This window comes from Oculina patagonica, chromosome 3 (assembly GCF_052425735.1).
Source record: "Oculina patagonica isolate OP01 chromosome 3, crgOcupat, whole genome shotgun sequence".
In the NCBI taxonomy this organism is placed as follows: domain Eukaryota; kingdom Metazoa; phylum Cnidaria; class Anthozoa; order Scleractinia; family Oculinidae; genus Oculina; species Oculina patagonica.
In genome coordinates this window covers 21871967-21899252 of record NC_135760.1, presented here as the reverse complement: position 1 = coordinate 21899252, position 27286 = coordinate 21871967, and the positions used below count along the sequence as shown (strand labels likewise).

Below are 27286 nucleotides of genomic sequence, written 5' to 3'. Positions count from 1 at the left end.
AAATGAAGGCTTGCCGCAGGGCAGACTGTTCAAAGCCTCTCTATTTTTAAATGCAAACGAAAGAAACGAGCAAAGCGTAAGCGAAATCAACGTTTTGCGCTGGCGTTCATTACCATGCTAGACTTGGACCTGATAAGAGAAGCATTCTGTGGACGTAGCTTGAAGTCAAGAAAATTACATGCACTTGTGTGGAGAGAACGGAAACTTGTCACTATAAGTTTGCTTCGGTTAAAAATACAAAAACATTTTCAAAATGATCGGCTAGACTCTTTGCGCGTCAGTACGTCAGTGAGCTACACCTTCAGGATCTTGTGAGACTACATGCAAGATTCTTTAATTTTCGGCAGCCCTACAAACAGTGTCGATATTTCTACAACCATGTAAATGAATCAAGTCAAGTTATGCCACCCAGCAATATAACTTAATTTTTTTCAATTCCTAAAAATATCAAAAAAATATATCAATACTTGATTATTTCGTGAGCAAATATCGCAAAACAAGCAAAAAAAAAATAATAATAAATAAAAAAAAAAACTTTGCCGAGACCCGGGATTATTCAGAACTCATGCGAGTTCTCCGGATTTGAACCAGGGACCTTCAGATCTTCAGTCTGACGCTCTCCCAACTGAGCTATCTCGGCAGGTGATACGAAGAAATGGTAAAAAATTAAACCGTACACTTGTCTTGTATTCCGTTCACACCAACTAAATATGTTCAGTTAATCCTGCAGTGACAGAAAATTGGTATTGAGCCTTAATTTTGGATATAGAAGTCTTAAAGTACTTAAAAAACCTCGCACTTACGAACTTTGAATGCAATACGACAAAGCCCAGTACAAAGGCTTCGAACAAAGGATACCGACTTCTTCCAACAGACGCCGATCGAGCCTGTCACGAACATAAATAATAACAAATATTTGAATAACGTTTCAAAAGTTTCATATCTAGTAAAGAGCCAAGTATCGTGAAACAAACCAATGTTAGCCTGCGATGCAGACAAACTTATCTCCGGTATAGGACCCGTATAGTCCTATACCGGGGTTTTGTTCGTCTGCAACGCGGGCTAGACCAAGGTCAGCTATTATAATTCAAATTACTAAATAAATTTTCTTTTACATAGAGTTATTTCTCGACAATAAGAGTTTGATGAATAAGTTAAATGCTCTTCGTTACCTTCCTTGGCAAGTGTTTATTAACCTTGGAATTAATTTCTCTTTTCTAAAAAACGGAAATTAAAACCAAAAATTTTGCCGCTTCATGCATATTTCAGACGATATATTTCAAATTGCAACTTAAAACTCATTACCACTGTTTCCGTTTGAGAAATTTACCAGCTAGCTGTTTTATTCACTCTATTCAGTCAGTAATTTTAATAGTTATTTGTTATCAAAACATGATTAAATTTCTTTTCAGTCAACGTAACTGAACATATGTCGGCGGTATTTTACAATTAGATCCTATTGCCTATCCCTAATAGAAAGGTTTTCCAAAGCCTAAATGTTATTCATGATGACTTATAAAAATCGTATTCCTGAAACTGATAAAAAATATTGTGAGTTGTAGCCTGTTGTTTCCCACAAGTATTCAATCATCCCTTGTTCAAAAGGTCAAGATTAAAATTCTCCCAAAGGTTTTCCACAAATTTTGTACTTCTTTTATTGGGAGAATTTGTTTTGAATCAAAATGCTATTCCTGAGCTGATCAGGTCCATTCCCCCATTATTAAACATTTCAATCTTGGGGATTTATAACTTTTTTAATTAAATTCGTTTCACCGGTTCCTTTGATGCAAATTTAAAATCCAAATTTATTTTAAAAGGCCTATTAAGACTTTTAAAACAGCTTTCCTATATAATGCAGATACTCGATTCGGCCCGAAGTCTCCGGACAACCTAGATTTGCTAGAAGCTTAACGCTAGCTAGATAACCTCAAGTAGATACACTGCTCATACAAGTGTTAGATTTGTTTTTCGAAATACTTTTTTTTTCCTAAGGTACCCGTTAGAAACTTAAGACTTTTGTTTGAAAAAATTGAAGGACAATCAGAAAAATGGCCAACTCCACCGAACAAGGAAAACAAGCTTCTATACAGTCAGTGTTCTGTTCGCCAACAGTCTTGCATGGGACAATGTACGAGACATATGTGGACTATAGTCTTGCAGGGCTAAATTTTCTCCTTGCCATTACTGCTTTCGTTGGAAACTCACTCATTCTATACGCCCTAAAAAAGGAGACTTCGTTCCACCCACCAACGAAACTTTTGTATCGAACTCTTACATTCACCGACCTCTTTGTGGGTTTAACCGTGCACCCGACATCCGTCGTCTACCACTTACTGAAAGCCAACGAGAGATGGAAACTTTGTCACTTGACGGGGGCCGTGGGGAGTTTTTTCGGGGTTATTCTATGTGGCGTGTCTTTGGGTATCTTGACAGCTATCAGCGTGGACAGACTTCTCGCCCTTTCGTTGAGGCTGCGATACAGACAAGTTGTGAAACTTGGGCGTGTGCGAGTGGTTGTAATCTTCCTTTGGTTTTTAAACACTGTAAATGCTTCGCAACCTATGTGGCACACTGGCGATTTCTCAATTTTTTCTTGCACCATGATTTTAATATGTCTAATTATTTCAACTTTTTGTTACTCAAAAATCTACTTGAAGCTTCGTCGAATGCAAGCGCAAGTACAAGACAGCCTTCACCATCTGCAACCGAATGAAAGCTTTCTTTTGAACATGGCCCGTTACAAAAAGTCCGTGAGCACAGCATTTTTGGTCCACTTCGCTTTGGTGGCGTGCTATGCCCCGTATACAGTTATCTCATTGAATTTAGGTTTGGCTTCTAATCAAACTGATATCGCCCTTATTATCGTAAGGTATTTTGCTATAACACTGATATACTTCAATTCTTCAATAAACCCTATTTTTTATTGCTGGAGGATCAAAGAGGTGAGACAAGTAGTGAAGGACATCCTGAAACAGTTGGCTTGCAGATCAGTTGAAGAATGATCGCAGATGTTTGTCCGCAAAGGAAAACCTAATACAGACGCCCGTTTGAAATGCTTATATCACAGATATGACTGACTCGATCTACCGACCGGCTGAAGCAGTACGCGTCCATACGTACTTGAATTTTTATACCCCACTGGTACACCTAATAATAATGATAATAATAATAATAATAATAATAATAATAATAATAATAATAATAATAATAATAATAATAATAATAATAATAATAATAATAATAATAATAAGGAGGGTGTTGAGGAGGGTGTTGTCAAGCTAAAAACTGGCTACCCTTTAGTGCCCCAGGACCATGGTTTGGTCTCGGCGCTAAGGACTTTAAGCAAACATTACGTAAGGAACATAATAATAATAATAATAATAATAATAATAATAATAATAATAATAATAATAATAATAATAATAATGGTTTATTTGCATTCCAAATAACAACTTTGGCTCTTCTATGCAAATTATAAAAACTAAGATACCTTATTGTTACTTATTTTCGCGGGTACTTAATTTCGCGAAAATGGAACAGGAATATTTCGCGAGACTTAATTTTCGCGATTTGACCAAAAATGCGTAATTAGCATAAAAAATACAATAGAAATCATTTAGAATTAATTTTCGCGTGTCTTTAATTTCGCGATTTTTTGAAAATCGCGAAAATCGCGAAAATTAAGTCCCGCGAAAATAAGTAACAATAAGGTATGAGACTAAGATATATAATAAAATATGATTAAAAAGTTATGATATAATGTACAATAATTTGCTAAAAAAATGTTAAAAAAAAAATTTAAGCTATAGTAAAAATATACCCCAATGTGTTAAGATAATATAAAAAATTGTAACCAAACCAAACCTTCTTAGAGGAACAACGGACACAGTCAGTGGACACTTGAGAATAATGGTAAGAAATTACTTCGGAACGGACAACTGATCATGCCGTATAAGGAAAAGCTAAACTGACCGATTAGAGGAAGAATTTTTTGTCTTTCTTAGTTCTGGTTATAAATGTTGACATAAGAAAATTAATTTTTGTACAGGATATTTCGCTAGAACGTATGTAAACTTAACGTTAGCTGTACTGCGAAAACACATATTTTGTACTTGTAAAAAGGATAAGATAGTCTGTAAAAGTACTTAGCACATTTACACCTTGTTAGCATCTCATATGAGTTACTACAAATGCTGTGTCATTATATAGATTACATTGAGTCCCGTTAGTTCATCAAAAATACATAAGTAGAAGCTCGTCGAGGTTTATTGCAAACCCGCGAATCTGATTGGTTCTTTCATCCTTATGATTCGCTGTCTTAAATGTCGATTATGTCTTATTGGCATGAGGTAGGGTGAAACGCCGAAAATTTCATCGATTCTGATTAGTTCACGTGATCGAAATACTATTACCTGATTGGCTATACATCCCTTATCTCCTTCTAATAGGAATCATAACCCGGGTTTTAACTTTTAAAACAAAAAATCAATCTTATATCTAATTATAAGGAACAGGTGGTCTGAGGTGGTTGAAATTCACACAGAAAGTCTCGAATGTCTAGTTACCGAATGGTGTGCCAAACATGCAGTGAAGTGGGCAACCTGTGCGAAAAAAAAGCCGATCGCTTTACAGAATTAAAAATGGTTTCTCAATGAAAGCCTGATTTCTCCAATATACTATCATAAACGCATAGTGAGTATTGAGAATAATAAGTTTCTTTATTGTCGAAACTGAAACTCATTTACAGAGGTGTAGATCCTTTATTCCAGAAATCTTTGGCGGTACATTAAAGGGGCCGCTATGTCACTCGGCATTGCGGACGTTGAAAAATTAGCCTAAATTTTTTTAAGTTTGTCATTTGAAATTCGTCTCAATCAAAACAATTCTTGGTCCTTTCTGTTTTATTATTTCCACTTAAGATTTGTTTTTACTTAAGCAAGCTTTAATTTCTAAGGTTTCCCTCTATGCATCACAGAAAATTACTCAATATACCTTAACATTGCAGATAACATTGCCCCTATGAAATCATAATGACTTCGCTGTTTGACGAAAATTCACATGAAACGAGCAAGCATGAGTGTTTTGACGGATGTGATCGACGCGTTTGAGTGAGGTGTTGGTAGGAGGGAGTTATAAAGAAGTTTTACTGGACTGAAGTTGCTTAGACTCGTTAACGTTAACCCAAATTAATATGACAACAACTTTAGCGAATACAGTCAACTCCCACTATAACGGACACCTCAAGGACCACAATTTTGTGTCCGTAATAGAAAAATGTCGTAATAGCGGGAGTTATTTTCAATAATTCTTATTCGCCTGCACTTCAACTTCTATCCGTAATAACAGCGTGTCCGTAATCGGTAATAGCGAGCTGTCCGCATGGCAGGAGTTCAGGGGCACCCATCGAGAATATAGTTCAAAACCACTTAAAGATAGCACCGTTGAACGTATTTTAGTATTTAAACGGTTGATATAGGCATATTTTTATCCCCTAAAAATTTTTTATCTGTTCGGATTTCCTAGCTGAAAGTCTAGTGATCCGAAAGTTATAGGGATCAAAACTTACCTTTTCGAAAAAATTCCAGCCAGAGAAGGGCTCCCGAAAATTCTAGGTGACCTTTTAGAGTAAAAATCCGTCAAAAATGAACAATTATACCCTTTTTTGATATTCGAAAACTTCTAGGAAAGGCAGGCAAGCAAAAAAATTTACAATGAATGTTCCGAAAATTCTAGATCTCAAATCGTTTTCCGAACAGATATTTTAACAAAATATTCCATTGGGTGCCCCTGGGATCATGGAGTTGACTGTAAACACTTTCAGGACTGGTAGATCAAGTTCGACTCACCCTCTACTTCTCTCCAATGAACTGACTGTATTTTCTTTCGCCACCGCTCAATAACGGTTAGTTCAGCTAAACTGGTCGCGAATTTAACAAATTAAATCCGTAATTAACTTAAATCTAAGTATTTTGTGTTTTTTTCTGGCTGGCAAAACGTTACTACTTTGATCTACCCGCGCGTTTAGTTTAAAATGCAGATATGAATTAAAACTAATCAAAGTAATAGCCATCCTATGGTTAAACAATGAATCAATTTAATTACCTTTATCTATGTAACAAAAAGGTCGCACGTAATATAACAAAGACTTCATTGATGCTAACTTAAATTAATTAACACAGTACTGATGACTTTCTGAATACATGAAAGTTCATAAAAAGGAATATATATTCACTCCCATAACTTCATCTTCCACGAGTATATTGCGAACTCACAAGTGACCGGCTCCCAGTTGGCTTGATAGCTCAGTTGGTAGAGCACTCATCAATATCGCAGACGTTATGGGTTTGAATACCGTCAGCCTGAACATGTTCTGGGTTCCCTTCTTAGGCGTGGTGAACGATTTGTTGGATTAGCAGGACTTCCAATAAAAAGTATGCATGAATTCGATTACTCAGCTGACCCCCTAATAGTCACTCACTCGGGGCTTATTCAAGCAAGAAAAATGTGAGGCGTTAATGAAAAGCGAAAATTAAGTACCCGAACGAGTTTCCTGCAAAAACCTAAACTTAAAGGAGCTATGTACATGTCACGGTATTTTAAGTCATGTTCCGATTTCTTTCAAATGGAAGGAAACCTAAAAAAATAGTTTTCTAACGTAGAAAAACGGCACGAAAGTAGTAATAACAACCTGAAAATAAAAAAAGGATGGTTTCGACAGACGAAGATTAGGGACCGTTCATTTTTGATGGGGTAGGGGGGCTGGTGCGATTTGATAGATAGTCACTGTTATATATAATGGCCCCCCCTTCTTCATCGAAAATTTTTGCCTGGCCCCCCTCGAAATGAAAAGTTTTTTTGATGACCCCCCCCCCCAAAAAAAAAAAAAAAAAAATAATCAAGTCAAATTAAAATATATCGAGCCTTGTGAATAAAGAATTTATCAGTGTACAAAAAACACATTCCAAATAGCTGGCATTGCCTCAACTGTTTATTGTGGATGTCGTCTGTTAGTATGGGTTGTCTGCACTTGTAACCAATAAGCTGTTGGGTTGAGTTAATGGCATTTGGTACATAACAAAGTAGGGGGGTTCGGGGGCATGCTCCCCCGGGAAAATTTGAATTTTCAGAACCTCAGAAATGTTATTTTGGGCATTCTGGCAAGAGTTTTTTACTCTTACAGAAGCCTCTTTACAACACTTAAAAGTACAATTATATTTAGTGACCCCCCCTTACAGACCATATTTTTTTGGCTGGCCCCCCCTTTAAAGCCAAATTTTTTCGGATGGCTCCCCCTCAAATCCCACCAGCCCCCCCTATCTCATAAAAAATGAACCGTCCCTAACGTAGAAAAACGGCACGAAAGTAGTAATAACAACCTGAAAATAAACAAAAGGATGGTTTCGACTGACGAAGATTAAGACAGATCATGAAATTGCATGAAGTTTTTCAAGTTGAGTTGTCCGTGACGTAGTTCCTTTAAAGACAAACCAAAGAAAACAAATAATCATAGATAAGAAACAAACAAAACAAGTTAAAATTAGTGACCACAACAAAATTCCAAATCGCCAATTTTACCCCGCTTCCTCCCCCAAAAAATTTCGAATCTTCTTAACTCTAAAATTTAAGCATTTATTAGAACATCGTAAAAAATGTTGTTGTTAATCATCGTGGTAGAGTACAATAATAATAAAGTACTTTTTTCGTTTGTCTCACGACGTAGTGTCACTTGTGATGTAGATCGCGACGTTTTGACTGCACACTGCTAGTCTTCATCAGGCGATAAGGTCGACTGGATGGGTGTAGCCTTATAAAGCACGCTGCTGCGCTGTGATTCGTTGGTTTTCAACAGCTGTGAAGCCTGTGATTGGTGCATTTCGATCCTCCACTTCACCCTAACAATATTAACAGGGATTGTGGAATTGAAATTCCTGAAGCATGGATGCCCACGATCAAAAAACACAACACCAGGAGAACGGAACGACAGCGGACCCCTGAGGGAACAACAGCACACCGGAACAGCGAGGATCGAAATGCACCAATCACAGCTGTTGAAAACCAACCAATGACAGCGCAGTAGCGTGCTTTATAAGGTTACATCCATCCAGTCGACCTTATCGCCTGATGAAGACTAGCAGTGTGCAGTCAAAACGTCGCGATCTACATCACAAGTGACACTACATCGTGAGACAAACGAAAAAGTACTTTATTATTATTATTAGAACATGTTGACAAATAATATTTCCTGGCGAAGAAACCATAGTCTGCTGACTTCACTTCATACTAGAAAGAATTTTGTAGTCAGAAAAATCTTCCACAAAGAAATAATCTCAAACGAGACCGCGTTATTTCTGATTCGAATCAAGAAACTGAACATCACCTCCCAAGGGCGCTTCAAGGGAGAAGTGTGCTATGGTAAGGCACGTAACAGGGCACTTTTCTGACACAACACTTGTGTCACATATACGCATTATAAACCTATTTTTTCTACTGAGAGCTTGTATTTTTCCCCCTACGCAAAGAATACTAATGGCAATTCTCCGGTAATGTTTTCTGTACATTGATGGAATAAAGCTCCATTTTAAAATTTAGTGAAATGAACCCCGCACAAGCATGCAAAAACACAACAACAAAACAACTTGATTGCGTGACGGGGAAAGTGAGACCGCGTGACCTTTCCGGTTTTAGAAGCAGCCGCGGTTACCAAGTTTCTCGTGACAGACACGCACTGCGGCTCAGCTCAGAATGTTTACTCATCACGCTATAGTCTTCCAATCTGCCGCTATTTCTTGGAAAATGGTTTACTTGGTGACCTATTTCTGCAGTTACTGGTAACTTAATGACTGCTCTTATCGCCCCAGCCCGGGCAGCAAGGTATTGTACTTTATAAAACGTGCGTCACAGGCCAAACTTCTGATCATGATGTGTCCACAAGCACTGTTTTGCGATATTTGATCTAACAACTTTTATGTAAACTTCATTCAAACTTTATTGCAGTTTTGAGGGCCTCATATTCTTTGTCTACGACCGAGAAGCCGTGAAGAAAGAAGCAGATCCACCTGAAAATGCGATCGTTTACTTCTATCCTCCCTCGGTAAACTATGTCGAAAATTGTTTCGTTATGTTTATGTTCTGTTATGTAATTCTTCTTGATCATGTACTTTTACTGTATTTACCTTAATACCGACAGTGAGTCCAGAGTCCAGTGGGTATTCCTTTATAAAGATATACAAATTCAATATGTTCAAAAGGACCAGTCACATCAGTTATTTAAATTTAGAAAAAGTAGATTTCCTTATGGATCATACTTAATTATGCATACTGCTGATACTGTCACTTTGCTCATACTATCCTAGCTATAGTCCAGTTTTCTGGCCCTCTCTCTCTGTCACACCACTTTGGGAGAGAGGGTACAGGGACAATTTAATTTTCTGTGCATGCTAGTGATAAACCAATCACATGCAACACTCAGAACAAAATGTCAAGACAAAAAGTTGGGTGTCTTGATGGGATGGCAGTCATCTCTGCCTCTTTGCCAAAAGCTATACAAAATCTGTCTTGAACCTTAAGAATACGGTATATTGGAACATTTCAGTGTTAGAAGATCATTTTGAATACATCTGAGATGACGCTATAAAAACATTCAATTAATCAGAATTGAAGAATTTTTGAAATCCTGTTCTGTTTGTAACAGCATTTCACCAATCGGCAGAAATTCAAAAACGGATATTTTGGCGCGTCTTGCTGATGGTGGTTGTATATTCCCACAAATGCAATCACACAAAACAAAACAAAACAAACCCGAAATCTTGATGTTGTGGCCAGTCCATGCATGAAAAACTATACTTTTTATTTAGGGCACATATGACTTGTTTTGGAATTTACAAATGAAGAATTTATCAGTTTCTGATGAACAGCCATTGATTCACATGCATGAATTACCACAAAAATATCCTGTAATCTACACACACAAAATTTTTTTTGGGCATATTTTATTTGAGTCTACCAAAAACAAATTTTAAACGTTACCTGAACCAGAAGTTCCGAACACAAGATTTTGTAATATCTAATCTTTAAGATTTTAAATGATTTGATACAACTGAGTGTTAAATTACAACAAGTAGCTTCAGAACAGGAGGCAGATATAATTGACAACGATCTCAAAAATACATGTGCAATAGCAATTAGTCAATAATCTGGGCATCCAACAAGATTAAACATACGCAGACAATAATTGTCTGCGCATGTTTGTCGAATATTGGTCCTAATTAGGTAATTAGACTAGTCTTATTATTATTTGTCTGCCCTACAAACAGGGAAGATGGATTTACTTTACATGTAACTTATGATTTGTTTGGCTGAAGCTTTCTGCTGGGTGGAAATGTCAATTGAGTTTTATGTTATTAATAGTTCCTAGAACAATTTTCGTAATCACCTCTTTCTCAACCTTTATCTGTGACAAACTGTCTACTTGTCAAACTGTGACAAGTTGTCAGCATGGAGATTTGTACAAGACAACTTGTTGCCGGTACATTATTGTTGTAATACACAGGAAACTTTGTTGGTGCATGTGCATTTGCCTAAGATATATAGTCAATGCTTTCTTCACAGGGGTGGGATCGGAGGCACGGTGGCCTAATGGTTTGTGTGTCTGACTCTGGATTGACGGTCCAAGTTCAAGCCCTGGCCGGTGTCACTTTGTTGTGATCTTGGGCTAGACACATTACTCTCATACTGCCTCTCTACGCCCAGGTGTATAAATGGGTGCTGCTGAAATAATGCTGGGGGTACCCTGTGATGAACTAGCATCCCATCCAGGGGGAACTAGAAATATTCCTAGCTGCTTAATGCTACAAAAAATCGGGATAAGCTCTCCTCTGGCAGTATGGGCCACATGGCTCAAGTATTCCATTTTTTTCTTCACAGGCATCTATTGAAGATCGGATTTCTGTCTGTGGACAACTAATTGGCATGTCACATTTTATGCATGGCTTTCTCAATGCCAGACCAGCTCTTTGTAAGCTGCAAACAGAGAAGGTGGCTACTGTACATTCTGGCAAATACACCTTGGTAATAAATTGTAACTGTTTTAGTGCCATAGAAACTAGTAGTAATGTTAGTGTACTGGATATAGGTATTTAGATTTTAAAAATAAAATAAAAAAAAAAAACCCAAAAAAAAAAATACCCCCAACATACGGGTTCCACTTATTAATATATAATACCAGTGCAGTAAGTTACATGATTGTGATCTCATTTCTTTCGTGTGGAGTGTGTTGTGTATAACTGTCTTGCCTCTAGATTTGAAAATTGAATGTCTAATTGTCACTTCAAACAAAAAGTTGCATGAATTACCTTGTTTACTCTTAACTCTTAGCTTTACATTGTCTGAGTCATTACATGTAAATGCAAGATACTTTTCTCTGTGGAAATGAGAAAAAATTATCTCCCAGGAAACTTATTCATTTAATAACTTATCTTTGATAGACCCTGTATGCCAAAAACCCTGGATCTTTAATATTGCATGTGCTTGTCCTAAATTTCAAAAAAACATTTATGAGAAGGAGTATTGCTCTTCCAAGGATCCATGAGATAAATAACCATGTGCCATTGTTTTGTTCCATGTCACCCTAAGTGATGCAAGGAGAGGGTTCAAAATCCAGGAAAAGTTTTGAATGAAACAATTTTGTATGTTAGGGAGGTGCTGTGGCCTGCTGGGTATTGAGGCCCTGCCAGGGGGGTTCCCGTGTCACTTGTCTAAATTTTAAAATGTGCCGTGTCGCTGTTTTATGTGCCGCTGTCGGTAGTAAAATTGAAGGAAAATTACTTGTCCTTGTCGGAATTTAAGTTTTTTAAGAAGGGTTGTCGTTTGTCGCGATTTTATTTTATGTGCTGTCGTTACTTTTTGGGCTATGTCGCTTGTCGGAATTTACCCTGGCAGGGCCTCGGTATTGCGCTTGACTAATCAGATCAGATAGTCCAGCTGGATTGAGCCCTTGCCGGGGACACTGTGTTGAGTTCTTTGGCGAGACACTTAAAAATCTTAATTACTGTGCTTCTTTCCACCCACCCATGGGTACTGGCAAAGTGTTTGGGTAACCTGACAGAATGTTGGGGAGTTACTTGTGATGGACTAGCATCCCAGGGGGGATTCTCAGTATTTCAAGTGACAGGGATGATCAAAGGATTTTTGGGGGTAAACTTGTAATTTTTGATTTTGGGAATTTTTTTGGGTTGGAAAATTTGGCAAGTATTTTTTTGGGGTGGCTTGATTTAAGTAGGGATTTTTTGGGGGGATTAAAAACAATCCAAAGATTTGTGGTAGTGCCTTGGCTGCTTTGTTGTGCAAGTAAAGTACGGACACTGAACATGTTTCTAATGTTTTTTGTTGTGTTATATCTTTAGATCATTCCCCCTTTCTTAAAAATTTAATGAATCAGAAATTTAGCATGGGATTTTTTTTTTTTTTTTTTTTTTTTTGGGGGGGGGGTTGATTTTTGGTCCAGGGATTTTTTTTTTTTTTGGGGGGGGGGGTTTGTTGGAAACCCTAGGGTTTTTGGATCTTGATTTATGCCCCCATTCAATCATCCCAGTCACTTGAAATCCTGAGTACCCGCCCCCCTGGGACTGGCATCCCATCCAGGGGGGAGTAGAAATACTTCTAGCTGCTTCATGTTACAGAATCTGAAGCGCTTTGGGCCACTTGGGCTTAAAAGCTAAACCACAGGGAGCCCTCACATCCGTTAAGAATATGAATAAAAGATTAACCTACCTTTATCGCGCGCGTGTTTTTGTGGCGGCCATTTTTAATTTTTAATTCGCGCGCGGTCTGCTAGTGGGAGGTCTGGAACCGATATTACGGAAGTCTGGGACGGGCGGCAGAATTCGTAAATTCTCGGAGGATCCGATCGCTCACCGAGGATAAATAAGTGTCATTTTCTTAGAGCTCCGAGCAGCGTCTGCGCGATCTCCGTAATATCGGTTCCAGACCTCGCACTAGCAGACCGCGCGCGAATTAAAAATTCAAAATGGCCACCACAAAAACACGCGCGCGATAAAGGTAGGTTAATCTTTTATTCATATTCTTAACGGATGTGAGGGCTCCCTGTGGCTAAACATTGAGTATGCCAGGCCCAACACAGCTAAACAGCAGTGTCATTAACTATTGATGTATTTTGTGACAGGCACTTGGTGGGGGCCTCAGTGAGCCTGATTCACTGTTGATAAGGCAGCTGGAGACACTTCATAGTATCTTCACATTTTACCATGGCTCACTGGAGAGGATCAGAATGGTGAGTTAAAGTTTTAACCTTGAGAGATCCTGCCTATGCACAGTGTGGTATAAACCGACATTGACCTGAAAACTTGTGACACAAGGGGGGGGGGGGGGGCAGGGGGTTGTCTGAGCTTCTCACTTTCCGTACCTTTTACTTCCAGTTACCGTCACTCCCAGGGGGGATACTCCAGCTTGTAAATGACGGGGATGATCGAATGGAGGCAAAACTCAGGACCCAAAAAATCCTTAAGTCTTCCGACATTACCCAAAAAAATCCCTGGACGAAAAATAACCCCCCAAAATATCCCTTGTCAAATTACTCCTAAATTGCCAGGAGGGGCAATAACATAACACAAAGAACGCTCGTTTTGTTTATTCATCATACCATAAATATGCCAAGGCCGCGGCAAGGCACTTTAGTTCGTTTTTAATACCCCCAAAACCCCTATCTAAATCAAGTCACTCAAAAAATACTTGCCAAATTTTCCAACCCAAACAAATCCCGGAATCGAAAATTGCAAACCCCAAAAAATCCTTCGATCATCCCCGTCATTAACAAGCCGGAGTACCCCCCTGGGCCGTCCCTACCTCTTTGTGCTATTTCTATTGAAAAATATTATGCAATGTTACAAAAATTTTCTTCAATTTCTTGCCCCTCCCACCACCTTGGGAATCCTGCCTCCAGCCTCTTCTCCTGCCTCCATACCACTCCTATCCCCTATTCTCCCAGGCTCCTGACCCCTGCCCCCCTGCCCCCCTGCCCCCATCTACACAGTATCCACAGTCTTTTAATCTTAAAGTATATAATGATCAAACTACCAATAAAGGGGTGCAAATGGTTCTGAACCAGATGCACCCCTATGTACCACCAAGTTATAAAATGAATAATGTCATTGATGACATACATTGTTTTTCAGATGTGTGAGAGTCAGAAGATCTTCCTGACGCGGATGAATGTAATCTGGGATTGTTATCTGCATTTCGTTCGTCACTATGGTGATTTCCTGCCAGGAGTGTTTGATCCTTTACCATTTCTTGATCTGCCCAAAGTATGTATTGTGTATTTTGTGTTAGTTGTTTACTATTACTTGTATATAACTGAATGAATAAGCACACTGTCTCCAGTATGTGCCTTTAACCTCCCTTAACTACCAAAACTTTACTTATGCCGTAGACGCTAATTGAATCATTACAGTAGTTAGAAATTATTTATTACTCAACTATGGCAGCTAAGTAAATAAACCCACCGTAGCGAATTTTGAAAGCTGACGTTTCAAGCATTAGCCCTTTGTCTGAGTTTTTTTTTTTCTCAGATGAAGGGCTAACCTTCGAAAGGTCAGCTTTAAAAAATTTGCTAGGGCGGTTTATTTACCTTTATCAAATTTTAGTTGATAATCAACTAAGCATTCTGTACAGACCTGGGGCAGATAGTCTCCCAGTGCAGGCTTAATGCTTGGTTTATAAGTCAAACGTAATTTCTGTTTGTTAATAGAGAGTTGCAGCCACGTGTTTTACCAAGGCTTCCTACATTTTACAAGCTTGCCAACGCAGACAACACATTCTTGGTGGATGCATTCTCTACAGTAACAGGTATTCAATCATGTCACACTCTGTTTGACAGAGTAATCTCAGGACCAATCACTTTGGTCTGAAATACAGGGTTGACACAGGTCAGGAGATTGGTCTGGAAAAAAATAAGTTCTTCAAGTTCAGGGAAAAGTCAGGGAATTTTATTTTGGGTCAGGAAAAATTGACATTTTGAGGAAAAGGCAAGGACAATTGGAATATAACACCACTGATTTCATACAATTGATGGTTGGAAGGAACATAATTTTCAGGTCAGTGTGATCTCAGCAATGTTTTTTCTTGGAAGTGGAGGCCGGAAGCCACTACTTTATCTGACATTGTTTATTTATTTGGTCAGGGAAATTTTATTTTTATCAGGGAAAAGTCAAGGAATTTTAAAAACTGATGTCTGTGGCAACAATGAAATATAGCAAAATCCTAGCAAAACCCCATTCTGAAATTGATAAAAAGTTGATGTGAAGTTGTGGCATGCAATGCAGCTCAAGATTGGTTTGTTTCTGAACCAGTGATAACTCGAAGCAAAAACCAAGTAACCAGTGCCAAGTGATTGACGCACGTAAGCCAAGTCACGATTAGTCTAACTTTGCATCAGATTGGTCAAGAAAACACGGTTCCAAAACGGTTAGAGCTGATGTCACACAAGTCTCTTGAACCAATCAGTAAGCTAAGTAGATACAAACAAACAAACAGTTAATGCAAACAAACAACTAAAGCACATAAAGTGCGGTTTTCTAATGGTATCATTAAACCCAGAAGCATAAAAAATCACATCTGACCGATAAAAAAAATGATAAAACGAAACCAAACCTGTAGCCAGTGTCATCTATATAGGAAAACGTGTGTAAGCTTGCACATGTTTAGTCGACACATTAGGATGCTTACTATGATTGGTTAGAACGTGTGTAATATGTATTTTTAAAACTTAACAAACGCTAACCTTCAGCATGCACTTGCATGACTTATTTTGAGAGTTAATCAAAAATTAATCTAAATATTCTTACACGTTGTTGTTTTCAGTATTCTGTGTACCCAGTTGGAGCCGTCCATAACAGAAAGGCTTCTTCTTCTTAAACCCAATCAAAGCAATGTAAGTGTGACCGGGAATGGTTCTAAACATTGAACATTGTGTATAGAGCGGTTTTCACTTGAGTGTCGAAAGTAAATTGCGTTTGCTTTGGTTTTGCATTACTATGCTTAGTGATTGGCTTAAAAATCTCGCGGCATTTTCTTAGCCAATCAGGAGTAAAACCAAAACCAATCACGACTCGCTCGCGCACGTTTACCCGCGCTTCGTGCCAGCTACGTGTATTTGCTTCGAGTTTTGATTGGTTTACTGAATTGTCTGTGTCCTTTGTGATTGGCCAGAGCAATTACTTTGGTTTTGGTTTTTACGACACTCAATTGAAAACTGCTCTATGTTCGTCATTTCCAGTGAATTGTTTGTCATTATTTGGTTCTTTTTCTTACCACTGTTTTTTTGTTACAGCATCCTGCAAGGCCGGTAAAAACTGGTAAGTTTTATAATTTGCACCTGTATTTTCTGGAAATACAATTAATAAACCACCAGGCCCCAGTTGTTCAAAGCCTTTAGGGTGGATAACTCTATCCACTGGATATATCACTATCCACTGGCTAAGTGTTGACGAAAAAAACTACGCTATCCACTGGATAGTGATTTATCCTATGGATACCATCATCCACCCCTTGAACAACTGGGCCAGAAAGCAACTAGTACTTTACGCGCATTCACATTAGTTTCGTAAGGCATCTAGGAAGGCTTTTGGTCCGGAAGTCACAAGTGAAATCGTTTATTACAAAACAGAAAAATCAAAACTTGAAACAAAAACATGTAAACTGTGGCAAGCGCGGGAAAAAGTCACGCGAGCAAGCTAAAAGTGATCAACAGCTTATTTCACCTTACAATATTAATACATTGTCAAGCAGACACGTGATGAGATTAAAGAAAATCATCAACTAGGAGATATTGTCTATATTTACCAGGAAATTCAAAGCATTGTTTGCCAGTTAGTCAGGGCCGTAACTAGCAAGAGGCAAGACGAGGCACTTCCCTCGTCTAGATTTTAGCCCAAATTAAAAAAAAAAACTTTCAGGTCGGAAATAATCCCCAATTGAACGTTATTGATTTTTCGGAAGAAAAATCTCATGAAAAATACCATAAAAATAGTGTCTTAGAGCTTCTAGATTTCAAAGTTTTCTTTCTGTACCCCGCTTAGGCCATCCCCTTTTTTCTCTCTGTTTAGCGTCGTCCGACCGACCCAGATTTTCGCGTTTTCAAAAAAAAATTCATACCGAAGGTAATGAAGGCAATGACACATTATTTTAAATAATGTTTCATCCTTTTTACGCTGTTCTCGTTTGAGTTTTTAAACCACGACGTCGATTTTTCCTTCCACCATTGTCGCCATGTTGACTTTGTAACCATGTCTTTTTGTTTCCAGGCTCCACCGATATTTTGCCTTTCCACAAGTTGCTCGAGCGAGATTTCCCAAAAAGTTGCCGGTAATTTCTCAAAAAGTTGCTGCAAAAATCCAAAAAAGTTGCTTCTGATAATAAAAGTTGCTCGAAAGTTGCTCCAAAAAATCCAAAACGCTGCTTCTAATCAAGAGAATCTTTCTAATTATGTGCTAATTTCCCTTTGAGGGTTAGATTTCTAAGTAGTTTTCTGCAATTTTACAGCAACAGAAGTATCTTAACAACATATTAAGGGTAAATTTGATAAATAACAAGGTTTTCTTTAATTGACAAAAATCGTGAAGATATCGATAACGTCATGTTTCCTGGCGAGGTTCGTAATGTTTAAAGCAGAATGAGCGGAAAGTTGAGTGACGGACTTCATATGTACCTCGAAAATCTTCGGCAAACTTCGGAAATCTTTGGAAACGTTCGTAAGCCTTTGAACAACACTCGGATAATCTTTGGAAATCGTAGGTTCGGAAATTGCTCAAAATGCAACAAGTTGCTCGAGAGGAAAAAAGTTGCTCGAAGGGGAAAAAGTTGCTCGAAATATGAAAAGTTGCCAAAAAGTTGCCGAACAACTTGTGGAAAGCCCTAACCGATATTATGCTGAGGTACCGGGCCTCCTAGTTCCAGACTCCTTATCCATTTTTTTTTTTTTTGATTTTTTTTTTTAATTCCGACCGACCGACCCAAAATCAGAAAACACATTCGACGATAAACGAAAAAAAAAGGGGGGATGGCCTTACGGCTTGTACTTTCGACACTCACAACTTTTGCCTCGTCTATGTCAAAAGTCTGGCTACGGCCCTGATTTAGTAAGGAGAATTGAAGCGTTTATGTTATATTTGTTCCTCAGAGCATGAACTACCATTTGGCGTCCGTATCCTGAATGCCTTCCTTACTCTTTCTGAGTATCTTAACCTTTACGACGCTCTGGCCGAATCTGCTTACAGGCAGACTTCCTCGAACGAAACATCTGGGACATTTCCTGATTTGTACGCAACGTCCTTTTCATCCGCGGGCAATAGAAATTCCTCGAGTAGGCAGAATGATGCGAGCGATGAAAAACAAAATCTGCAACAAGTCTCTAGTGCCATTAGTGGTGCATCGGGCGAAGGCCTTAAAGGTAACTCTACAGAAAATTCTGCAGAGGATGTCGCGTCTGTTGCGCCATTAGATGCGGCAGATGACGCAAAGATTGAAGACGAAAAACAACACACTAATGGCGATTCTAACGTTGCGGATCAGGAAGAACCTAGATCAGAGAAGCAATCTAAAACTGAATCAAATACTCCACTTGATGCGAAGACTAGCTCTGTCGAACACACAGACGAACAAGATGTCAACGGCGATAGGACAATTGAGGGAGGAAGCGAAAGAATTGTAAATGAAGTTGAGGAGATAAATGGAAGTGAGAACTGTGTTTTAGCTGAAAAAAGAGACGAGGAAGAGGGTACAGACATCAATGGGCACAGCTTAACGGATGGAATTGAAGTGACAAATTCTACCGCAGCGTTCGACAGCAGTTCTTGCGAAAGTGGATTTTCTAACGATGTTTGTCTTACTATGGAAGCTATTGACGTGTCTGGGTTAAAAGTCATTGAATGTTCTGCCCCTCAGTCGCAAGGGCAACAATGTAACGAAGAAAAGAACGAAATTAAGCGTAGTATATCTTCTACTGGTTCTTCGTGTAATGGCTCAAACTGTACAACGTCGGAATCAGCTAAAGATGATGATGATACAGATATTTGTAGCTTAGTATTGATAGATTTGATAACGAAAGTTGTTGCCATGGTCGAGGAAGAGAATTCTGACTTGAAGAATAAGAGCAGTGCCCCTCAGTCGCAAGGGCAACAATGTGACGAAGAAAAGAACGAAATTAAGCGTAGTATATCTTCTACTGGTTCTTCGTGTAATGGCTCAAACTGTACAACGTCGGAATCAGCTAAAAATGATGATGATACAGATATTTGTAGCTTAGTATTGGAAGATTTGATAACGAAAGTTGTTGCCATGGTTGAGGAAGAGAATTCTGACTTGAGGAATAAAAGCAGTGAAAGCGTTGTTGGTTTTGGGGCGTGCTGCCAAGCGTGCTCGGATGTGCAAAAATCACGTGACTTTTCTAATGGGAGCGCTAAGCCTTGTGGATCCAAAGAAAATGAGGACAAGGTAGCACCTAACGAATCTGTCACAAATGGAGACTCGAGCTCTGTTGAGCACGATCTGGAGACTGAAACAGTGGATTCCACTCCAGATATTCAAGAAACAATTCCGCCACAGTCGGATAGTAATGATAGCGAAGAAGCCAGTTGTAGTCAGTCACCAAAAACTGCAGATGTCGCTGAAAACGGTCTCCCGTCTGATGCGAACTCAAGCAAAGAAAATAGTTTGAGAAGTGACTTGATCAGGACTCCTATAGTGTGCGATTCGTTTTCAATTCGCAATCTCAACGTAGGAACTGAGAAGTTTTTAGAAAAGTCCTTCGCGTGCGTGGACACTGATACTGATACAGAAATTCAACAATCTCAGCCAGGCAGGCCTGAATCTGAGGTAAATACATCGACTTTAGATGTTAATGGCAGTGCAGATGCAGTAGATGGGCTTTCTATGACAGCATCGTTTTACTCAATTGAATCTGATTCTGAAATCTTTGTCGCAAACGGCCACGAAGGGGTCTCCTCGTCTGAAGGTATTGAAGCGCCAGTTGACACGGCGCTGGAAGAGGTGGAGGAGGAGGAATCACCCGAATGGTTCGAACCGCCATTGGGTGACGTCCACTCATCATCCCTCTCGGATTTGGAAGGTGAAGAGGAATTGTTGTTCGAGGAAGAAGGTGGAGGAGATGAAGTAAATCAAGTAAGTACAACTGACTTTGTTCAGTAAATTGTCGCAAATCATCGTGTACTAGTACAAAAGATACGTTAGTTACAGCGAGGGTTTTTTTTGCAACATTTTGTGTCATTTGTACGCACACTTTTAAGCCTCGTCCGCACTGACCCGGGTAAATTTGAAAACGCCGCGTAAATTTTTTTCCCGTCCACATTAACCCGGGTAAATTTGAAAACGATACCCACTTTGGAGAGCGTGTTTGAAAAGCTCCGTTTTCGGTGACCGAAAACGCCGGTTCAGTGTGGACGGTTTGCCTAACCGGAGAAAAAAGATGCGTTTTCAAATTTACCCGGGTCAATGTGGACGGAGCCTTAGTCATGTATAAAGCACTCCATCCCTCCGTCCTTTGCCCACTTCCCCAACCACCAACCCAACTAACCAACCAACCAACCAACATCCAAGCAATTCCCTTCTTTTAAGAGCGGTTTTCACCTGAGTGTCTAAAGTAATTCGCATTTGTTTTGGTTTTGCATTACTATGCTAAGTGATTGGCTTAAAAACTCGCGCCACTTTCTAGACCAATCAGAAGTAAAACCAATCGTGACTTAACCTCGACTTAACCTCATGCCCAGACCTTCTCACTCTTCTGGGTACGAGATTAATTGTGACTCGCTCGCGCGCCGTCACCCGTGCTTTGCGTCGGCTACACATGTATTTCCTTCGAGTTTTGATTTGTTCACTGGAATGTTTGCGTCCTTTGTGGTTGGCCAGAGTGATACACTCAATTGACAATCGCTTTACGCTCAAGTCAGCTGTTTTTTCAACGACTGCGTAAGTTATCCATTCGGTCCCTTCTTAATACAGTGTTTATTATGTGCAGTGGTTTTCGTTACAATCTTTCCTCTCATTTGATAGGTAGAGGGCTTAACGCACGTGAATCTGTATGTCCAAGCACACTCTAAAGTTGTACTCATTCTTCTGGCCGAGGAGGGACTGAACAGCGACAGCAACAGTATCAAAGCTTTGGTGAGTACAAACTAAAAGCTACAGCGTGTTTCTTCGCGCAAGTATTGATCATCTAAACCACCTGATAGTGAAGGTTGAGGCGTTTTACAGTGTATCACCTCAGTAGGTCATTAACACTCTAGGTTCCCAGGCCGAGAACTGAAGTCGAAAGAGCTACGATCAAACATAAAGCTGTATAAACCTGAAACCTTAATTCTGCCAGAAATAATCAGACGGTCTGATCTTTCTTCTTTTAAGAGGAAACTTAAAGAAAATTAATAGTTAATTTATTAGTTGGTCCACATCAGGACTTTGGTCTTGCCAATTGTAGCAACCTGCTGTATTAAATAAACGATGTATGTATGTTGTCTCTGCCACCACATCCCTTAAATAAAATTAACCTTGCTCTTTTAGCATAAATTGTTATGCTCAAGCAACGCATGAAAATCCAGATCACGAAAAGAATCTGAATGTTATATACATTGATTTTTTGATTGTTTTGTTTAATTTTTTTATTATTTGCAGTGGGAAACATCGCTAAATCAACTTGGCGAACTGGAGTTTCTGGTCAAACAGTCTTTAGGCGATGAATCAATTCCTGTAAGTAAAAAAATATCTAGTAATGGTTAGTGACAATAGATCTGGGTAAATGTAAGTGATGACTAAAATTTTCCTTGCTCCATCCAATACTTCGCCTATTTAACATGAAATTTGTTGCGCCTGGATCTAAAATGATGAAAGTCGATAATCTACGAAACAAGAACTTGGAGTAGCTCAGATATCTTTTAATCAGTGTTTACTAATTAAAATTAAATATACGAGAGATGCGTCAGAAGGCAGAAATAATTAGGTCATTTCCTTATTGTCTTCGCCACTGTGTCAGAACGAGTCTTCGTGTAAAACTATTCACATTAAAATGTGTTTTAATTACGCGTTAATTTTCGTGCAAATCTATTTCATTTTCAAATGAAAATTTTTGCACAGGGACTCGTTTTGAAACAGAGGCTCATGCTGGTTATGCTTTTTTTTTGTTTTCAGGCTCACTCGGATGAATACAGTTTTCTTGTGTACGACAGTTTTGAGAGGAATATGAAAGGTAATAAACTGCTACGTGTTTTAGAACCAAATATGAGTGAAAAAACTAGTCATTATGAACACTCGAACAAAGAAAACAAAAACTTTTTTTATTAAATTAATTTTTTAAAGGAATGTTTTAATTAATATTCAATATATTCTGATCTTTAGGCAACCTTGATGAACTTGTCTATCAAGTGGACCACTCGTTCTGCGAGACAACCAAAGTTTTGCATGAGCAGTTTGAAAACTGTTCAACTCTGAGGGATGTCACTTTAAGGTAGGAGATTGAAGATGTGGAAAATAAAGCCTTTATCCGGAAATATTGTCCTTGCAATCTGGGCTTTCCATTGTCAACTCTAAATAAAAATATAGGCTTTGTTTAACGAGGGTAGCGCATAATAGTATTGCGACTAACAAACTTTTGGCCCTCGGATTCCCGATCGAATTGCAATTTAGTTGTATTGGTTTTTGAGGAGGAAGGGAAAACGGAGAACCTGGAGAAAAACTCTCGGAGTAAAGGCGAGAACAAACAACAAGAAACAACACACATATGACTATATATGGGATGTATATGTAATAAACACCCACGTGATCGCGCGCCAATTACGTAACAAATAAGCGCGGAGGGAAAACAAAAAATAGAATTTTGTTATTGGTACGAGTACGTGGACAAGTGTTGAGTTGGGAAAGTAGTTCATACAAGGTTTAATACAATACCTGCTGAAACGAAAATATATGTTTTGTTTTTTTTGTAGGAGCCGTTCTTCCACAGTGTATGGCAAGAGTAGCCTGGGTCGAGGAACGTACTTCCACATGAAGGGCTCATACAGAACCGCGCAGGGTGTGCCGTCACCTCGTGACCCAATGTTAAAACTTGAAAGAAGGGCCACGAAGGTCCTTCACAAAGAACATGACGTCAACGTTTTTTGATGGAGGAAATTTATTGCAACCAGCTATTGCCGGAATTCATTCGATCGATCGATTATCGGTCGGTCGGCAGGTCGATCGATTGATCATCGGTCGGTCGGTCAATCATTTATTTAATGCCCAGGGGCTTAAAGATGAATTACAGTCCGTACTGCGCAATCTCGGCTGCAATGTTTATGTGAGCCTCACAAACAAAGCAAAACTAAAAATTACGTGACAAACTTACCTGTTTCTTCATTATTAGCGCCAGATATCCTTGCAGAACAAATAATTACAAGTAGAAGAACCTTGACGCTATTTCAAACCGACGTTTCAGCTCATCGGAAATTCTTGAACGAAGCCGAGCGAACTGTAATGGCGGACTAAAAAAACTTCATGTATGCTGTCAACGAAGTGTAACGTTTCAACGAATTCAAAACAAAAACGAAAATTAAGCACGTACGTGAAATCACGACCCAGTTTGAATTTCGTTTTCATAGTGAAAGACCTTAGGAACGAGGCTAAGTATGTTGCATAATTACTCGGTATATGCGAATTTAGATGCATGTCTCCAGTTTATTTCTTTATTTTTTTAAGAAATTCATACAATTATAAACCAAATAATTCAGTTGTGGATAGTAAGGATCCTATCTCGCTCACGCCCCTTTTTTCCCAAAATTTTAATTGCCGGGGAAAAAAAAAAAAAAGTGGGGCCGGAAAAAGGAAAAAATTTTAAATTTTTTAACAAAAGGGGCCTCGGAGGAAAAACACAATAGAAAATTATTAACTTGATCGACAAAAAAAAATCAAAAACAATCTACTCAGCTTGAGAGGGCTTTAACATTATGTACTTTTGCTTTCTAAAGAAAATAAGCTTGGTTTCTAAGCTACCTTGAGTTTTTTTTTGACTTTTGATATTTTCTTTTTTATTTTATTTTTCTATTATTATTTTGAGGTTTACTTCAACCAGAAAATATCGAAAAGATCATTTAAGAGTCCAGTTATCATGAACTAATTTGCCTAATCCAATCCACGTGACTTCCATTTGACCCGTACGATCGCTTTAGTTATTTGAATGATTTTGTGGCTTAAGACGCCGCCTGTTCAACTATCGTCCTCCAGATTCATTTTCGCATTCTCCTGAAAACCAATGCGAGAATAGCACCCTGATTGCACCAAATAGTATTTAACCTGAATACGATTTTCGTGACTTTCCTCCCGGCCGTGGGCAATCGCCAGCAATCACGTAGAATTAAAAACACTTCAAATGAAAAAAAATTGACAAATAGATCTCTTGTTGTTTTGTGTTTATAGTAAAACACTACTCTACCTAGAAAGTCAAATTATCATCTGCAATATGTAAACTGCGTTTATTCCCAGAAAGTGCTCAAACTATTAAGAGTTATTCACAGAGAAGAAAATCATTTATAGGGGATCCCAGAGAAATTGAAACAGTAAGGTGTTTCTTCTTCTAAACTTGGTTATTATTTTCACCTTACACTGTCTTGTTTAACATACTAACCATTACAATCATGGTTGCTGGATGCTGTTGCAGTGTAGTTAACATGTAACTAATACACGTTGAAAAAAATAAAGAATAATATATAATGAACATATCAGTTCTCAAACATTCTTTTTGTTAGTAAATAATAAATGGTAAATTTTAAGCTCGGTGATAAATAATGAAGATTAATTTTTCAACAATGACACGAGCATGGGACAAAGAAAAATTCTGACTCGCCGACAGAATCGAATCCATCGCCTCCCAGATACCGGTTGGGCGCTCTCACCAAGCTCATCACGAGTCTCTCGTAGCTCAGTTGGTTAGAGCGTCCAACCGGTATCTGGGAGGCCATGGGTTCGATTTCGGTCGGCGACTCAGAATTTTTTCTTCCCGATGCTCGCCGGTGTCATGGTTGAAAAATTCGTCTTCATTCTTTTTGTTATTCGAATTCCCCTCCTTTGAATAAAGAGCACTTTGTTTCGACAGCCAATATAGTCTTGGTTTGTATCCTAATGGCAATTGGTAATGTCACCGATAGCTGCTAGGATACCAAACGCCTTGTTCTTAGGTTTTCGCTATCTTTTCGTTGGTTCAGTTTCTTTTTGTTTGTTGTTCGCCTAAAGTTTAAATAAATATTCCCAGCGTTTAAATCTTCACAAAGACTTATATTAAACTTTCATTGCCAGCTCAGAAAAAACGCTTTTCGTCATTCATTCGTTTATTTTGTATCTGATAGTTTTACTGAAAACAAAAATCCAAAGTCCATTTTTCACGGCTTCGATTTGGTGCCATCAGAAGTAAATTATGTAACAGAGATCGAAAAATCAAGCCGGGATAATAGCACCGAGTCTGTAAAAGATATCAAAATATTTATTAGCACACCATTCTTTCTTTAAAATTTTCTTATTCTAATACTCTCGACTTAATTATATCTTTTTGTTACTCCGTCCAAAACCCATGTTATAGTTGTTGTAAAAGCAAACAAACGAAACGATATTGTTTCATTATTCAGTTCCATTTACCTCCTGGGGCGATTACGTACTCGCCCCTTCAATATTTTCATTATTTATTCCTCTTCAGTGCCCTTTAACGTCACAACAAAGTTTAAACTCCGATTCGCTCAATTAGAACAGCATCTCGTTACATAAGATAAACACGGTCAAGACGTTATCACAACTTAGAGAGTCGACCGTTCTTAACACTACAGACTGTATGTGAAATGAGAGACTTGCTTCGCGTGGAAAATGGGCGTTATGGAAGCGAAGCGGTAACAGATGATTTTGCGGACAAGTACCATTACGATTACGAAGGAGGCAGCGAGATACTGGGCGAGTAAGTTTTATTTAAATATTTTTGTGCGACAAAAAAAAATGCAAATGGCGCGAGTACTAGTGTTACTATTAGATACGCGGCACAAAATTTGTCCAACAACAACCCTATAAAGTCTTAAAACTGAGAGCGCTAGAGCCTAGCTTGCATAAGGCTATTCATGAAGAAAGAGATATACCGATGTCTGCCTTATAACTTTTTTTTTTTTTTTTTTTATTCCCGGCCCTTTTAATTTTTTCCAAATAAAAAAAAAAAAAATTTAAATAACAAAAAACAACGCGAGCTTTTACTCTCCAATAATTAAACAACACCAAACTCTCGACGGCTTTTACACTATCTTTGCTGTTTTTAAAACAATACATGTCAGAAACATTACAAACAAGTGCAGCAATCAATGCTGGACAGAATTCTCTACAATCTCTACAAAAAATTAACTAATAAAGATGTATTTTTCAACAATGACACAAGCATGGGACAAAGAAAAATTCTGAGTCCCAACGGGAATCAAACCCATGGCCTCCCAGATACCGCCGGGTTGGGCGCTCCAACCAACTGAGCTACGAAAGACTCGTGGTGAGCTGGGCCATTTACTAGGTTGATATCGCGAAAAAAAAAAAAAAAAAAAAAAAAAAAAAAAAAAAAAAAAAAAAAAAAGGATATAACTAGCAAGTTCAAACCAAGCTCAAAATTTACAATCTTTATTATCTACTACACAAAAATTTAACTTTGCGCAAAAGTTTATGTATCATTTAATATATTGATTCACCGAGCTCCCTCTTTCAAACTCTAACATGCGAACTGTAGACGTGATCTGTTTTCATAGGCGATTAAATCGTTAATTGTGCAAATAATACCGCATGATCCAGTATCAGTCCAAAGGGAAAATTATATTTGTTTTTAAAGAAAATAAAGGGTTAAAAACCTTGCCAGGCTCGCTATTCAAAGACCAGTCACTCCATCTCTACTTGCCGCCTCAAGTTTAGCCTTCTTTCTTAGCCCAGAGCAATGGCCAACAGCTCTGAGCGCAACTAAAGCGTTACTTAGATTGTTGTAACCGTTTGCATAAAAAACAAACTAACTACTTAAATGGATATAAGCTTTGCTCGAGACTACGTGGTTGAGATGACAACACATGATGGATAGCTCGGACTGATATTGAAGGGCCGTAGGAGCCCGCAAACGGTCAGTTTGTCTCAGTCACACTAATTTGCGATGGAAATGTAAGGGGCTGGATTGGCTCCTGTGAAACACGCGTTGAGGGAAAATTACATGTACAGTCGAATCCCGATACTCGACCTT

At 38.5% G+C, this 27286-nt stretch overlaps 1 protein-coding gene across 1 annotated transcript; it reads left to right on the top strand.

Annotated features, from left to right (window-relative positions):
* Positions 1-8732: 8732 nt before the first annotated feature.
* On the top strand, positions 8733-23807 carry LOC144645281 (uncharacterized). Its single transcript, XM_078504796.1, has 14 exons — positions 8733-8871; positions 8995-9091; positions 10924-11067; positions 13181-13288; positions 14190-14321; positions 14765-14862; positions 15877-15946; positions 16346-16370; positions 18194-20193; positions 21082-21192; positions 21697-21771; positions 22210-22267; positions 22417-22525; positions 23004-23807. Exons 1-14 carry the CDS (start codon positions 8837-8839, stop codon positions 23176-23178), a joined length of 3237 nt encoding a protein of 1078 aa, XP_078360922.1. The 5' UTR covers positions 8733-8836; the 3' UTR covers positions 23179-23807.
* The last annotated feature ends 3479 nt before the right edge of the window (positions 23808-27286 follow it).